This window comes from Pyricularia grisea, assembly GCF_004355905.1.
Source record: "Pyricularia grisea strain NI907 chromosome Unknown Pyricularia_grisea_NI907_Scaffold_7, whole genome shotgun sequence".
NCBI lineage: Eukaryota > Fungi > Ascomycota > Sordariomycetes > Magnaporthales > Pyriculariaceae > Pyricularia > Pyricularia grisea.
This window is the reverse complement of record NW_022156720.1, coordinates 2,282,817-2,299,530: the sequence shown is the minus strand read 5'-3', so window position 1 is coordinate 2,299,530 and position 16,714 is coordinate 2,282,817. Positions and strand designations below refer to the sequence as shown.

The window sequence follows — 16,714 nt, the reverse complement described above, 5'->3', positions numbered from 1 at the left end:
AAAGAAAAAAAAAAAAAAAAAAAAAAAAAAAAAAAAAAAAAAAAGAAGAAGAGTGCTGCCGGCGGCTGCCGCTAATTTTTGTAAGCAAAAGGCCATTTGCGTCAACAAAGCAAAATTTACCTACACTTGCCCGGAATAGGGGGGCTTCCACTGGCTGGGGGGCCAGGCGAAGAAGCAATGGCGAAGGCGTTGACAGTCAAACCGTCATGCCGCTACTGTCGGTAGTTCCTGCCTATACATGTTCGGCGGACCACCCATCTTTCGCTATTGCCGGCTTTTACGAGTCTTGCCAAGGTCGGCGCGGAATCTCTTGGATCGTCATTGTCCATCCGCCTTCCCCACGGCCCTACTTGCAATCTTCTCCACAAACCTCGACCAGCCCGTCGTTGTTCGTCATACGACTTATCATACGACCTGAAGGGACGCGCTGACACTTGCAGACTTGGTCTGTGATATTCGTCGCGCTCACTTATCTCCCATGTCCATTGCGTCCTTCTGTCCATGATGATGTCTGCAAACGACACAACACCGGGCAGCCAAGTGCTCCTGGATAAGTGGCATGGTCAGCTGGTTCCCTGGTCCTACGAGGGCGGCTTCATTGCTCTGAGCTTTGTCGTAAGTCTCATTGGCGCCGCGACGACCTTGGAGCTCATCCAGCGCCGCACAGCCCAGAATGGGAAGCTCAACAATGTGCTCCTCGTCGGCGCGGCAATATCGATGGGTGGCGTGGCCATCTGGTCAATGGTGAGTGAAATTTTTGAACGATAAACTCCTATCCTAGCATATTTCCCTTCCTCCAAGTTTGATTCACAGCGAGACTGACTTACTGGCCCCTTCGACATAGCACTATATCGGCAACCGTTCAATCATTATAGCCGACGGGGAGAGTCAGCTTCAGATCTCCTACTCGAGCAGCTTCACGGTGCTGTCGTTGTTCGTTCCCATCTTTGTCTTGCTGGCAGCATTCGTCGCAACTGGAACAAAAGACCGCGTTTCATGGTGGCGAATCGGCGTCGGTGGTACGCTGGCTGGGTTGGCCATCTGTGGTATGCATTATCTGGGAAACGCCAGCATCTCCAACTACTCGTGCGAGTATGATCTCGGAAATGTCATTGCAGCAGCTATTATCGCTGTCGTTGCCAGCAGTGTCGCCTTGGCTATCTTCTTTGTCTTTCGGGCCACGTGGACGAGTGCCTGGTGGAAACGCACCATTTCCGAGATCATCTTGGCCGGTGCCGTGTCGGGCATGCATTGGTGCGCATCGGGCGGTACTCACTACCGCCTGATAGCATTGAGAGACAGCACCAATGGTGAGCTGGACCGTAACACTACTGTCATAATAGTCATCTGCCTTGTAAGTTACCGCCACTCAAGCTTGATCTTCCCTGACGATGGGGATAACAAGGCTGATAAACCCTCGATTTGCCAAAGGCGGTGGGTGCCAGCATCTTGATGGGAGCAATGGCGATATACCTAGCATACATCATGAAGAGGTATGCAAGTCGCGCTCAGAAGGTTCAGCTCGCGGCGGCTATCTTTGACGACCAAGGCCGAGTATTGGTAAATCGTGACGGTCTTTTGCCCTGCGAGAAGATCACGGATTCATTTTTCGAAAAGACCCCACGTGATGGGCTCAGCAACGCACACCCGTTATTTCACTGGATGTACCAAGTATCGAGGAACTGGCCTTGCGTCGCCCCTTTGATGGAAGGAATGTCGACTCACCTTGCTCAGCTCTCCCGAGATGGTACAGCCAAGGGAGGAATCCAACTGGTGACTGGCCAGCACGAACCCGTTCAAGATTACGACAATATCGTTCGCGAACTGTTTTGTGTCACGGCTGCAACTTTAGCCGCCCGACTCAAGATCAACCTGGAGGATCTCGGTGTGCTTTGGGATGAGATACTAAACACTGGGGGCGCGCCATTGGGTCCTCCAAAGAACGACAGCCTTGGCCTTCGCGACGACGCTACAAGAAATCCAGCTGATGTAGGTCTTGCCGAGAAAGGTTTCAGGTTCCGGGTCGAAGTCGGTCACGATGCACCTCGGGGTTCATTACTGTTCTTGGTCCGGAAAATACAGTCCAACAGCGATATGGAAGCTTTAGAGGCCGCTGGGTTTAGATTTGCGGAGCTGCACCAAGTCAGCAACAACATCAGTACCAAGATGCAAATCAGGACACGAGAGCTCGAGGTTAAGCTGCGGAATATGGCCCTGCAAACAGAACAAGACAGGATGCTTGAGCCTGGGGTGCATCTTGGACTTTTTGGGATCCGTTCACAGTCGGGAGTGGTCGAGTTCGACGTCATGGCTAGGAAGGGAGCAACCAATCTTCTCCCATCTGTGGCAATGGAAGGAGTTGAGGGCTTAGAAGAGTCGGAGAAGGTGTTTCTGGCACAGCTGGACCGCATGAGCATCAACGCCATGCTGCACGTCCTCAGGAATGGCGGTATCCCATCAGCCAAGGACACATCGGCCTTTGCAGAGAAATTGGCCGACGCACTCCGGACGCTGCGAGGCTGGGTCGACGACCCCGTGCTGGCCGAGGCCATGGTCACGTCAAAAGTCGTTGAGGTTCCCTCCAGTCCACTACCAGGAACCAACATAGCAAGGACGGCCACCATGATCGCCCTTCGTATCGTCATACCTACCTCTCACAAGCTCTCTGACCACAGCAGATGCGAACTAGTTCCTCTGGGTCTCTTCAGGGTGCAGCAGATATCATACAAGGGCTCGCCTCATCAGGCGGCCTTTGCCCAGAGTGTGCGCCGCCAGATCGCGCCTCTGATTGACCACCTGATTGCTCAAGAGAACAACAGACTGAAGCAATCAAGTCGCAACAAGTACACCAAGCTAGAGTCACCCAGGAAAGATGATCAATCCGAGATGGCTATCGAGATAACACCTCCAGGCAATAGTCGGCCAGCGACACCGAACAAGCCGGAAAAGAAGCTTACCATGTGGACGCACTGGCGGAAAGTAGAACCGGTATCCCGAGATGTCGAGCGTGGTGACAGCGTCCCGAATTTAGGCTCAGCTGGAATCCCGGAGAGGGTTTCTTCGGTATCTTCTTCCGGGATGGCGTCGAAGCGTTCGAATTCATCATTGAGCTTATGGCGCGGTGCCGGCGACCGATCGAACAGTATCGGAGACATCAGGGCGACATCATCGCACGGCTCAGTCGGGGAGACGAACGGGGCAATTACTGGGGTTACAGCTCTTAGCCTGCCCACATGTGGGAAATGCGGGCGGCACGGGGGTGCCCCGGTGTCACTCCAAGATGATGATAATGATGATCATCGGGTGGCCAGGAGAAGCTGTTGCTCCGTAGCGGCAGCACGAGCGGCGGCGGCAACAGCATCCGCATCAGTTCCACCCAGTAATAACAATGGCAATGGCGGCGGCAGCAGCAGCAAATCGCACGGAGACGTGGTGGAGATGACGCCTCTCGCTTCTCCACGGAGTGGGCACACAAGAGGCGACAGTGGAGGAGCGAGGAGTTTGGCCAGTAATGGTAGTGTGGACGACGGGTCAAATGGGTCGATTGTTGAGGCTGCCAGGGATATAAGCACTTTTGTTGACGAACTATTCACGATGCGGAAGTATTGATGACCGTCGATATGCGATCGGTCTTTTTTTATTTTTAAGTATCCGTATCTTGTATAAAACTTTACTATGTTTAATAAGAAAACAATACAGAACCAGAAAAAAATGTACGAAAAAGTAGTTATATCTAGATAGATAAGCAAAGGGGAAAAGAAAATAAACTGGCTGACGATGGAAATCATGTCGAGAGCTCTTCCTGGTGTGTTGTACCCCCACGGTGTTCAATTCGGATCTCTCATTGGTGGGAAAACTGGGTGCCGACTGCGCCATGTGCTTGGGGGGCAAGTACCACGTAGGCCCTAAGTGCCAGGGCAAGTATAGCGCTTGCATCTGCTGGCAATGCGCTAGAAGGCCTAACGCACTGAATTCTACAGGTAAGCAGACATGCTAAGGAGAATATGAAGCAATGAGTATCGGGGTAGTTGGCGCAAGCCGAGGGACAAAGACTTGGTGATAATGAAATAAGTTTTATGGATTCAGTCTTGGCATGTTGCAAGGCTTTTCGCATCCGACGGGACCCCCGCTTGCTCATGTGTAGACAGATTCTACATACAGTACATACGCACCTATGGCAGCTATTAATTTTTCTACTTTCTTTTTTCTTTTTTTCTCTCACCTCTTTGTGCGCGCTTTGTGCTTGTAGCTTTCCCGTCTACCCAGTGCTAAATAGGCCTAATGTACGTGGTAAAGCTAAACAAGTCCCTAGTCTAGACTAGAACCTAGAACAACCTTCTGGTCAACAGAATTCAATATCAGGCTGGCCACCTTTCACCTCCACTGCAATTCGGTGGAGACTTGTTCCACTAAAGCCCTCCACTTTAGCGTCATTCATTGTCTCTTGCGACCAACGCCCCGGCGTGACCTTCAAGCTCGGGCAAGCTTCTAGCTTAAGGTAAGCTCGCACTCCTTTTTCCCGATTCAACTTTGTCCTTTTGCCTATTGCATTTCTACTGCAGCTGCACACACCAACCAACCACCTTTCTTGGGGTTTCGCGAAGACATATTTCTTTTACTTTTATTTATTAATTTATCTCTTCTTTTTTTTATTCTTCTTTCTGCTCTATTGGATCCTGGTCTTTTTTTCTTCTTTTTTTTCGCTTTTTCTTTTCCCTTTTCAATCGCCAAAGGGGACAAGTCATAGATTAGCAAAGAAGGCTCGTTTGTTTCAGCCCTTTGGAGGGATCGCATATTATCGGCCAAACAAAAAGCAGCGGGAAAAAAATCACCCATCTTACTTCCAAGAGAAGTTGACTGACTGGCCACGGTAAATCGTTCCAGTGAAGGGCAACAAAAGACAAATTTCCAGAGCCGTCTGTTTGGGATTCCGCCAAACCCCACGATCGGTGAAATAAAATAAGCCTGGGTTTACAGTATCACTCACTATCACTCACACTCACTCACCTACGACGCTTCAGGTGTGACACGCGCGAGTCGCGCAAAATATTCTTTGGGGTAAACCCGCAAAAAAAAACAAAGATTCATTCTTTGAATCCCTACCTTGAGAATAGTCCACCATGTCCAGGTTTGCTCGCGGGAGCATACTGCGGCGCCTGGCAGCCCCGACGGCCATCACGGCCCTCGGTGGTGGCCTCGTCCTATACGCCTATCGCCCACGAAATATCCCGGGCTTTGAAGACCCGGCTGTTCCGCCACCAACCTACGGCGCCGATGGCACCTTTAAACTACCAAGGTTTCCGCGCACGAAATCGCGTGAGGAGCAGATTGCCACTCTGCAACGGAGCTCTGACCCCAAAGCCGCCGACCAAGAAGAGGGCGTCTATGACATGCTTGTCATAGGTGGTGGAGCCACGGGTGCCGGTGTGGCCCTCGATGCCGCTACACGTGGACTCAAGGTTGCCTTGGTGGAGCGCGATGACTTTGCTGCCGGTACCAGCAGCAAGAGCACCAAGCTCGTTCACGGCGGCGTGCGATACCTCGAAAAGGCTGTTTGGGAGCTTGACTATTCACAATATGAGCTGGTCAAGGAGGCCTTGAAAGAGCGCAAGTACTTCCTACAGACTGCTCCACATCTGAGTTCATGGCTACCCATTATGCTTCCGCTGGACAAGTGGTGGAAGGTGCCTTACTACTGGGCTGGAACCAAATTCTACGACTTCCTTGCCGGGAGCGAAGGAATTGAGAGCTCGTATTTTCTCACCCGCAGCAAGGCGCTTGACGCTTTCCCCATGCTGAAGAAGGAGGGCCTTGTCGGTGCTCTGGTTTACTACGATGGCGCACACAACGACTCACGCATGAACGTCTCCATCGCCATGACGGCTGCGCTGTATGGAGCCACTGTCGTCAACCACATGGAGGTCACGTCTCTTACCAAGGATGCCAACGGAAGGCTGTGTGGCGCAACTGCCAAGGACCTGGTTCCCGCCAGGGATGGAAAGCCTGCTCCCGAGGTTAATATTCGCGCACGCTGCGTTGTCAACTGCACCGGTCCCTTCTCCGACGGTATCCGCAAGCTCGATGACTCGTCGGTCCAGGAGATTGTCGCTCCGGCGGCTGGCGTACACATTGTCCTTCCGGGCTTTTACAGTCCGGCTAATATGGGCCTGATTGACCCGCAGACCTCTGACGGCCGCGTCGTTTTCTTTCTCCCATGGCAGGGCAACACCATCGCCGGAACTACCGATGACCCCTCCACGATCGTCAAGGACCCCATCCCTGACGAGAAGTCGATTGAGTGGATCCTCAACGAGATCCGCCATTACCTGTCTCCAGATATCACCGTCCGCCGTGGCGATGTCCTCGCTGCGTGGGCTGGTCTGCGCCCCTTGGTCAAGGATCCCAAGGCCAAGAACACCGAGGCCATTGTTCGCAACCACCTTGTAGACATCTCGCCATCGGGACTGGTCACCTGCGCCGGCGGCAAATGGACTACATACCGCCAGATGGCTGAGGAGTGCGTCGACGCCGCCATTGCCGAGTTCAAGCTCAAGCCTGGCCGCGTCGTTAATGCGCCGCGCGTGTCCGGAACTGAGCAGATTGATGACGGCGCCGACCTCGATGGCTCCTGCCAGACCCACAAGGTCCGACTCATTGGAGCCCACGGCTTTGGCAAGAACTTGTTTATCCATGTTATCCAGCACTTTGGCGTCGAGACCGACGTCGCCAAGCACCTGACAGAGAGCTATGGAGATCGCGCCTGGACAGTTGCGGCTCTGAGCAAGGTCACCGACAAGCGCTTCCCCGCACGCGGCGAGCGCATCCACGAGCTCTACCCCTTTGTGGACGGCGAGGTCAGGTATGCCGTGCGCCACGAGTACGCGCAATCTGCCATCGACGTAGTGGCCCGCCGCACGAGATTGGCTTTCCTGAACGCCCAGGCCACGCTTGAGGTGCTGCCAAAGGTCATTGACATCATGACCGAGGAGCTCAAGTGGGACAAGAGGCGGCAGGAGTTTGAGTGGAAAGAGAGTAAGTAAACTTACCTGACGCTGCTGCCCTATCATTTATAGCCAAAAAAATAACTATTATGCCCGTTTGAGAACTTACTAACAAGCATGTCTGTCTCAGCTGTCAAATTCCTTGAGTCTATGGGTCTTCCCAAGCCTCTCCTAACCGTCACTCGTAAGGAGATCGAGCAGGGCAAGATTGATCTGTCGACTTCGCTTGAGTACAAGATGTACACCAGACATGACAAGCCGGTGGAGGAGCTGTAGAAGAACCATGCTCGCACCAAGGGTCTCTTGGTCAGGTGGGAATTTTACCATCTTACTCTGCGATTTGTTGACAAACGGGACCTATTTCTTCCTATTTTCAGTCTTAGCCCTCCCGTCCCAACTCACCAGAAATTATTGTTCGTTTGTATGATATAATTATATTTTGGCCTGCATCAGCTCGCACATATCTCAGACCCCGCATCGCCATACCGGACTTTGGAGGGGGGATATATACTTATTCTTTCACAACGGTGGTCTTTTTTTATTCTGTAGCGAAGGGTTGGAGTTAAAGGTTGGCGGCTGTATGTTGTGGTCTTGTTTCTGGATATCGCAAAATGGGCATTGGAGAATGGAGGCAGTATTGATTTTCAATCCAAGTATTCTTTCTCTGCCCAAGTCCCCATCCCCGTGAAATTGATATTTCCGGCCAGGACTTTTTTTTTTTTTTTTTTTTTTTTTAGTCTGATCCAATGAGACTGGCGACGGAAATGGCAAATGCGTCCGGGCCCCCTTGTGATGCTCTGTTGTGGAATCCAGTCCCTTGGTCTCATGCACACCCTCCATTCGCCTCGCCTTTTGGTCTCTTCTCAGCAGTGACTGCAAGCTGCATTTGAGTCCCGCAAGGAACATGAAAAAAAAAATGAAAAAAGAATGGGCGCCCCTCCCCGAGAAGAGACCAAGATGAGACTCGAGAGCAGCAGGAGCAGGTGCTACAACTGCAAAAAAGTTGAAAACGCACGCAGGGTTGCCATAGATGTGATCTTATCACGATCGTCTGATATTCTGTCAATTCCCCCCCTCTCTCTCTTCTATTCGCTGCTTATTGGGATGGCAGGACGTGATGCCATGACGAATACGATAATGATCCGGATTGTTTATGATGTTGTCATTATGTTTCTCTTCTTGTCCAACCAAACCATTGCCGTGATACGAGTTGACCTGCCGTCATCTGCTCCCGACTCAAAAGCCAGCCAGTGGTGCGCGCCTATGACGTCGCTCTTTTGAAGGTGCGAAAGGGCAACATCAGGGGATTTGTAACCCCTGATTGCATCTCCAGGATAGTGTGCGTGTTGTCTGTCGTGCGTCACTTGAAAGAGCGTATACTAGGACGCGTGCAAACTTCTAGCTAGGTAGGTCCCAGTGGTTTTTTGTAATCTCAGGCGAATCGCATATGTGTTCAGGATATCTGTTTATGTGGCTGTACGTCTGTTGTGTCTTTAAATAACATAGTAAGAGTCAATGCCGCATAGATACTAATCCGCCAACCGTCAAATGACAGGACTTAACGCCAAGCAATGCAGTCGCTTCGTTCATCTTTATGTTTTGTAATCCATGCCATGTATTTCAACGAAGAAAAAAAGAGAACAAAAAAAAAAAAAAAAGAAAAAAAAAGAGAAAATAGAAGAGGTCCAACTGCAGCCATGAAATTCTATCAGCCACATGATGGTTGCCTCTTCTTGATCAACCCCAAACGCCCACCCTTGTAGTGAACTCGGCATGATTTTGTCGCTGGCTTTGCCGCGACTCTGCCGCCATTTTTCTCTATACTGTTGTGTTGATGTCGTAACTTATGCCGCTTCATGCAATCATGGGCCATTGGCAAATTGCCTCAAAACGCCGTCAAAGATATGTTCAGAAATTTCCGGTATAGAATATGCATAGCCACCGCAGATCATTGAGCAAATAAATGACTGCTTCATGCGTGGCCGATGCTGAAGAAACGATGCAGGATGCCACGCTTCGGCACGCAGGATTGTTTGTAATGACAATCCGACAAGTGCCTAACGTTACTGTTACCAGTAGCACGACGGTTCAGCTCGGCTTCCCAACCGTAGGCGTCGTCGACCGCAACAACGATCGGCGACATTTCGCCAGAGCTGACTATGGTAGCGGGGTCCTGGGCCTCGTCTTCATCAACATCCATGTCGATGTATTTAGAGAAGTCGGTCATTCGTAGCTGCGGAGATACCGGCGACGTGACCTCCTTGATCGTCGATTGGTCATCATCAGTATCGTACGGTGACCGAGTAACACTTGCTTCACCCTCAGTCGAGATCGGGAGTGTAGGAGAATGCACTACCCTGCTAGGACTTGGCAAAGCGCCAGAATGATCCCCATTTGTAGGGACAGTATCGCACGCAGATACAGAAGAATGAAGCACAGCTCCACACCTGCTTCTCTTAGCCCGCGAGATGTGACGACAGAAATATGTGTTTTCTGCGGCCAGTCTCGTCTGCTGCAAAATTCTCAGATTTGCGGTCATATCGCCCCTAAACACAGCACTATCCATATTGCTTCGGTTCAGATCGACACGGCTTCCTGCATCCCACGCTTCTTCATCAGCATGCGGAAGTGTCAGCAGCTGACCAGGATGGGGCTCCTCCCATGTGACTGGTACTTTCTCCTGGCTGTCGAACCCCTGCATGGACTCGTGGGAATGATTGCCGTGAATGCCGAGACCCTTGGCGCTGGGATCAACTGCGTCAAGTTCAAGGGCCGGTGAATGGATCAGCAATGGTTTTGGCGAAGATGCAATATTTGTTGTACTGTGTGTCGGTAGCGACATGACCTCTGAACTTCATAATAGGTTGTCGTGGCTATAGCTGGTTTGTTGTAATGCTGGTGAGGGATGAGCATCACTCATGTGCACGTCGGTGTCTGAGGAGCTCGCAGTGGGAGCGTCTGAGGTATTACCACGTTGCTTTCTTCCGTTGGACTTCTTTCCCAGTCCCAACCTGGCACTCATTCGCTTCCACCCGTTGTTGTGTATACTGATGGCCCTTTGCAAACCACCTGGTGATGATGCACTAAAACCCCAATCCGAGGTTGGAGGAGTGGTGGGCGGCGTTAAGGGATCCCCAGCCGTCGGGGAGTTAACATTGTCATCGGAGACACCGTCTCTCTCTACGGCGTCGGTGGACGACGACGAAGAGGATCGTACTCCGTGTTCTGCTTTTCGTCCAATGTGCAACTGCGGCAGTAAAGAAACCTTGGGAGGCCGACTAGATTCTTCTAAAGAAGACTTGGAGGGATCCCGGGAGATTCGAAGTTTTGCACGCCCTTGGCGCATATCCTGGTCATACTCGGAAAGGTGCATCGACTCGATAAAGGGAAGAAGCACTGAGTCGTTCATCAGCTCGTATACTATCCGCACAGCCTCATCCAGTTCTGAGGGGCTAGGGGGTGTTGAGGAGCAAGGCAGCCGCAGCAGGCGATCCCGAACAGGCCCAGGAAGATTCACCTCGCGAGGTCCACAAGGTGTTATGTAGGCGTTGATCAGCTTTTGCCAATGCCCGCAAAGGTGATCACTGGCGTCTCGGGACCAGTTCGTCTCATCCCCTGCTAGTTGATGATAGGCGGTGCGGTAGCGCTCCGCTTCCATTGTAAATTCCAGCGTCTCGAGGCAGTGATTTTGGGAAAGATATGCCATAAAAGCACTCAATGTGCATGGCGGAGGAGCCTTGTTGGCAAGAATTTCCTGTAGCGTAGGCGCTAGTGCGGCCATGGAGCATGGCCGCGAGCTCGATGACATTTTGAAAGCGACACCTTCTCGGGTTGATGTTTTGGGACTGGTAACAGGAGAGGTGCTCCTCGGACTAGGCGAGGGACTGAGGTAAGTGGGCGAGTTTGTGCGTCGCCTGGACCTTTTCATCTTCTGTAACCCCTCCAGGGTTGTCGTCATGGGGTAGAGTATTCTTGCACAAAGCCGGGAGCTCGGAGCCCAGTCAAACCTGTGCGAATGAAGGAAGCGAGCGAGATGTATGTAGCTCGGGGACAGGTTGTTATGCCATTCGTGGGAAGTGTGCGAAGACAAGTCACCAGACTTTCTAGAGTAAATCGAACGCTCAGGGAGCGCGAAGTAGAGCGTTGTCGTGCAATGAACGCAACTTTCTAGCAGGCCAAGTTGTTCAGTTCAATACCGAGGCCCAGAAAATGCCAACTGAATATCGAGTGCAAGTGGCCGATGCTGTGTGCTGCCTGTTCTGAAAAATGAGCAGCGGTGGCGGTCTTGGCGATAATCCGAGTGGACGGGCTGATATCGCGACAGTCAAAAAAGAAATGCGAGTTTCCCGTTGTAATAAATTGAGCAACGGCCGGGACGGATTGACCGATTGCGGCGATGCCGTGTCGGGTAGGGATCGTGTAGCAAGTGGCTGAAATGCTTCACCGAACAGCAATTGGGGCCAGGGCAGACTGAATCTTTGCCTGTCGTCGTCGCGTATGAAGAAGTCGGTCGGGTGATTGACTTGGAGGAGGAGAAGGAAACAGTTCTCCAAATAAGGGGGAGCGAGAAAAATAAAATAAAACAAACAAGTAAATGAAGTAAATGAAATAAAATTGAGAAAATTTGAGAAAAAAAAAACCCCAGCTAACCAGTCAAGAAGATAGATGATGGTGTAGCCGCGTTGGCAGTCGGTAAAGCGATCACAATTGATAAAAGGGGATCTGATGAGTAAAGCCTACCTAGGGTAAGAATAATGATGCTAGGGGCTGCAGGCTTGACAAAAAGCAGATCGAGAATGAATGACTCTTGGGCATGAATTCTGTCCAGGACTGACGTTGGACAACTGGGCATGAGGACCTGATTGAGAAAAGGGTGGTCCTTGTGAAAGGAGGGAAAGATCTGGGGCGATGCTTGGAAGGGGGGATCAGGTAATCTTTAGAGTTTCTCGAAGGACGGGAGAAGACTCTTGGGTGTGGGGCCCACAACGCCATCCGGCCTTTGCTTAGCGGCAACCCGAAGCAGCCTTGGCCGATGCACCTGCTGCAGCTGCAGACTAGTCGTCACATAAAGAGGCGACGCTGGGCACTTGTCGATCCCCAAGGCGCCCATTTTAGTGGTACGGTAGGTACATGATTGCAATTTACTATTATATTATTCTTATTTGGTCGCCAAACTTGTAATTTTCTTGCATTCAGGTACCTTAGGTAGGCACGGATAGCAAAACGAGACAGAATCAAACATAGTATGATCGGTCGGGCAGAGATTATGCGACTACGTATGCAATGCGGTTAATTAGACAGTAAGACAAAGACGCCCAGGGCAAGCCATGTTGATCCAAAACAGACGAGAAGTGGCGTGCATTTCCTTGTTTTCTAGAAAACACCTTGGCCGTTGGAATTCCGATTGATCTACCGTACTACCAGTATGTTACATGTATGTTGTTTTTCTTATTTCGCATTTTATTCCTACCTGATCGTGATTATTTTCCATACGATGACCCCCAGGTCAAGGATGTCACCTTTGAAAGAAAAAAAAACATCCGCCTTGTCCTAGTGTAATGTAGGCTGCAAGATGCAAAATGAAAGGCTCGCCTTAGCACCACCGTTGCAGGCTTGTATCGTGATTTACTAGCCAGCACAACGACCAACCAGTGGTCAAACTTCCGACATTGAACGGAAAATGTGATGAGTAAAAAAACAAAAACAAAAGAACATAAAAAGCAACCCAGAAATGACATGACCACACCATCTTCTGAGCTCACCCTCTGAGATTTTATTATTCTATTTTATTGTTTTCCTTGTCGGCAGGTACAAGACGAACGACCCCCTTTCGCCTCCTTTCACTGGACCCCACCTCTTCATAGCTGTTTTCGCGCCTGACTGCCATCATTGGTCAGGCTGAGCACCTGAATGTCGCTACCAGCTGGCGAAAGGAGGGGCGCCCAACATAACAGCAAATCCCGATAGGACGCTAGTGCACACTGCCCGCGACTGTGTACATTGTACCTATGTACGCAAGTTTGGAAATGCAGTATTGGAGCGGGGACTGGTCCATTTACGCTACCACCTTTCTTTTTCCTTTTTTTTTTTTTTTTTTTTTTTTTTTTTTTTTTTTAACACCTCTGCCTCACTCTCGTGTCTGGCGTGTTTGTCTTTTGCCCTGTTATTTTTCCTCAATGAAATTCCCGAAAACTCAGCCGCTGATACCTTTTTGGCTCACAGTCCCCTGTTCTTTTTTTTTTCTCCTTCAGACGAAATGGGGGCGAAGTCACGCGCACCTCTTAGGTAGGGATTTGAAAGATAGAAAGAAACAAGTGGGTAAAAAAAACCAAAAAAAAGAGAGGGCAAAATTAAAGTAAACAAACTCCGTGTCGCGGCGGGGCAGTGTCGAGTTGATTCAGCTCGGGGAGTCTGACTAGGTTAGTAGTTCATCCTCTTGCGATACGCAGTCATTCAATCAATTAAAAGAGCAATGAGATCGATCATGTACGATACTATGTTGGGGAATCGCTATCACCAGGTGGACCAGCCTTCCATGGCCGCGGTTGCCTGGACTCGCCGCCCCTCGCCTCGCCGTAAGCCGAGGCGAACGTCAGTTTGTAGGGACCTTTTCCCTGCTGCGGCCGCACCGCACAGCCACTTGGAATACAGTAATACTGTACGTATTATTCTCTGTCCGCTAGGATATGGTAATTAGGGATTCCTTGCGACAATTAGCCTAGCCTTACCTTACTTGATTCTCATTCATTCAAACTTGTCATTTGATCGTTTTCGATCGCCCCTTCTGCGGCCCCTCCTTCTCGGGGGTAACGATGTTTTGTCGCGGCCCAATACGCGCCTTTGTTTGAACTACGACTTTGCCTGCCGCCTTGGCCAGATCTGTGCGTGCTGAGAGTAAGAAAGAAAAAGATGGAATGGAATTGCTGACCCGAGACGAGTGGGTCAGCTGCAGGGAGGCGAGCAAGCCGCTAGAAGCACGCTAGAATTGTTCCATGGCATTTCATGCGATATTGCCGAATCAAGTCTAGGAGGCTGCCCCTCTCCAGGTGGCACCTCCCCAGTTGAGATGTGCAGATAGATATATTGATGTCGCCACAGAGGTCAAAGAGAGAGGAGAACAACAACCGAGACAGATAATTATGATGGATGGGTAAGGCAATGGATGCGGACGTCGCCCGGCCGACCGAACAATCTCGTTTTTCTTTTTCTTTTTCTTTTTCTTTTTTTTTTTTATTTGTCTCTCTTTCTCTGTGGCCATTTGTACGAGGGGGCATGTGAGCCCCAGTGGACAAAGCACCATGTGTGTGTGCAACGCTACTACTGGTTGCACGTCGACAATGACGCTTATTGCCTAATTAAACACGCGCCGACTTTGACTGGCTGTGCTGGCTCGTAGCATTTTCTTGTCCGATTTCTCTTAGCTATTCAGACTGTGCTCTGTCAAGTCTGTGTCCCTTTTTTTCTTCCTTTTTTTTCGTCAATACTTTCATACTCATAGTAGGTAGGTAGGTAGCTCTGGTCGCGTGTCCCCGGCGTTTGCGCCATCCAGGGTAGCCCAACCTGTAAATCCGCTAGGCGCGGAAATCTCTCCACCTGCCGTCTCAATCGGTGATACTACGTAAGAAATTGACCATTTCGTGCAAATTGAATTCAAGATGGCCTGATTAAAAACCGATGTCATGGAATGCGGCTACGATACGACGGGTATCTTCCTGCCGGCAATTGCAGTTTGTGGATATCATGGCAAGCAATTACACAGAATAGCATGATTGCTACCACATCACTATGGCCGGTTCCTCCGGAAATAAGGCAAGGGTCTGCAGAGCAATGGATGGATGTCATCATCCAAAGCACCAAGGAGAGGGGTAGAACACACAGCAGATTTTGTGTCAAACAAAACATGCAGACACCAAAGCAACGCAAGCCATCCCAAAAAAAAAAAAAAATTTGGGGCCTTGAGGCGTAATACCGTATTGCTCCCATCCGAAAGGACCATTCACGTCCGTCGCTATATCGGGCCACACATTATAAGATTAGTCCTGCAGACCAACGAAACCCAATCGAGTTGTGGCGGATAAAAGGGATCGGCATCGTAGGTTACGGAGGGTTACATGGACACACACTCTCAATGTTTCCGAATGGGCCAAGAAAATGCGGCGTCTCAAGACAACTTGGACACCTATCGTCACACTGTTTCTCTTTTTTACTTCGTGAATTTTTTTTTAAAAAAAAATAATAATAATAATAATAAAACTTACTGTATCACAGTAAGCACAGGAGGCTTCTTTGCAGCCTCCCATTGACCAAGCATTAGTCTTGGAGACTTGGTGGGTCTCAATGTGTCGATCTAGCACATCATACAGTAGATGGCTAAGAAATTTTGATTAGCTCGCCCAACTTGCATACTGTAGAATGTAGAATGTTCTATACCTCCCAAGCTCCGTACTCGGTACGTTGATTGACTTGCTTTGGCCTACCTGGGAGTTTTCTTGACAGATTGTCAATGAACGAACCATCCAGGTAGGGAGCGATTGAGCAAAGACAGACAGACCGACCACAGCCCACGTTGCGCAACCCAGTTCGTTCGTTGCCTCATCTGTATGTATGACTGACACGTAACGTATTTTACGTATTCAGCGTTTGCATTCCGAACCGACAAGCTTCAGTCTCGAGCATGACCTAGTCTTTTTCTTCTTCACCTTCTTCTTCTTTTTTGACTTTCGATCTTTCCTACCTTTTTTTCTCTAGCGCCGCCTGTCAGCAAATAGTAAACATTATTTTCTCAACGACTTAGGAAAAGAAAAGAAAGAAGGAAAAAAAAAATTGAGAACCAATCATGATTCATGAGCTAGCCTACATGCCTGTATACATTACTTTTGCCTTTCAATGGGCTCGGGGATACTGTCAACAACCCCCCCACCGCCGGCCGTCTTTTTTCTGAGCTCATCTAGAAAGATCCAATTCAATCAATCCCAGATCCCAGGTCCTTGTCAGCGGAGTAATTACCCTCTCGGGCGACATCCGAAAACTTTCTCAGGACTTTTACTACTGGTACTGTGAATGCCTGTAAATGCAAGTGCTTGTTCGCATGGTATTCCTCATGTCTGGCACCTTTTCTTTTGACTTACCAAAAGCTTGTGCTACAGTAGGATCCAATAGTTAAAACTGTCACGGCCTTGCTTTGTTTGACCGATGGAGCCGGATTTCTTCTTTCCATGCTGCCGACTGAGGGTGGCTCCCAGGGTTATCCATGCCTAGCACTCATCTGTAATTTTATCGATTCTTTCCTTTGTCTTTTTATTTTAGTTATATTTTTATGCTTTCTACCAATCAGATGTTAATATTCGTTTCCCGTCTTTCTTTGCCGTTGACCGACAATCATCATAAGGAATGATTGAGACACAACAGAAACAAAAGGAAAAAAGGAACCGCGAACGGATCATCCTTCCACAGCCAAGCCGGGCGCCGGAGATTGGCATATTTTCTAGAAGACTGCCGGAAATGGATTAGCCAGCCACCCTAAACATAACCACCCCTGGTTACATCGTCACGCGGGTGACCCAATGATGCTTTTGTCTGGCGTTGATTGCCTGTATGATCCACTACCGGACATGCCGCGCGCCAGCAGGGCCCCTGTTCCTTGTCCTCCCCTTTGTGGTTCTGTCGGTTTTTTTCTGCTCCTTTCTGTCAGGGGGGGGGGGGGGGGGGGGGGG

At 50.0% G+C, this 16,714-nt stretch overlaps 4 protein-coding genes across 4 annotated transcripts; 3 read left to right on the top strand and 1 right to left on the bottom strand.

Moving 5' to 3' along the window:
- Nucleotides 1-504: 504 nt before the first annotated feature.
- PgNI_09687 (uncharacterized protein) lies at nucleotides 505-3,609 on the top strand (the record flags this gene model as incomplete). The annotated part of the gene is made up of 3 exons (XM_031129669.1): nucleotides 505-744; nucleotides 845-1,354; nucleotides 1,432-3,609. The coding sequence occupies 3 exons, from the start codon at nucleotides 505-507 to the stop codon at nucleotides 3,607-3,609; spliced, it is 2,928 nt and encodes a 975-aa protein (XP_030977458.1).
- A 1,104-nt stretch (nucleotides 3,610-4,713) lies between these two features.
- Nucleotides 4,714-7,709, top strand: PgNI_09686 (uncharacterized protein). The gene is made up of 2 exons (XM_031129668.1): nucleotides 4,714-7,032; nucleotides 7,132-7,709. Exons 1-2 carry the CDS (start codon nucleotides 5,121-5,123, stop codon nucleotides 7,275-7,277), a joined length of 2,058 nt encoding a protein of 685 aa, XP_030977457.1. The 5' UTR covers nucleotides 4,714-5,120; the 3' UTR covers nucleotides 7,278-7,709.
- A 1,264-nt stretch (nucleotides 7,710-8,973) lies between these two features.
- On the bottom strand, nucleotides 8,974-10,959 carry PgNI_09685 (uncharacterized protein; the record flags this gene model as incomplete). Its single annotated transcript, XM_031129667.1, has 2 exons — nucleotides 8,974-9,848; nucleotides 9,918-10,959. The coding sequence occupies 2 exons, from the start codon at nucleotides 10,957-10,959 to the stop codon at nucleotides 8,974-8,976; spliced, it is 1,917 nt and encodes a 638-aa protein (XP_030978098.1).
- Nucleotides 10,960-13,590: 2,631 nt separating this feature from the next.
- Nucleotides 13,591-14,161, top strand: PgNI_09684 (uncharacterized protein; the record flags this gene model as incomplete). The annotated part of the gene is made up of 2 exons (XM_031129666.1): nucleotides 13,591-13,659; nucleotides 13,954-14,161. Coding segments are annotated over 2 exons (195 nt in total), but the record flags the coding sequence as incomplete, so codon positions are not given.
- Between the last annotated feature and the right edge of the window lie 2,553 nt (nucleotides 14,162-16,714).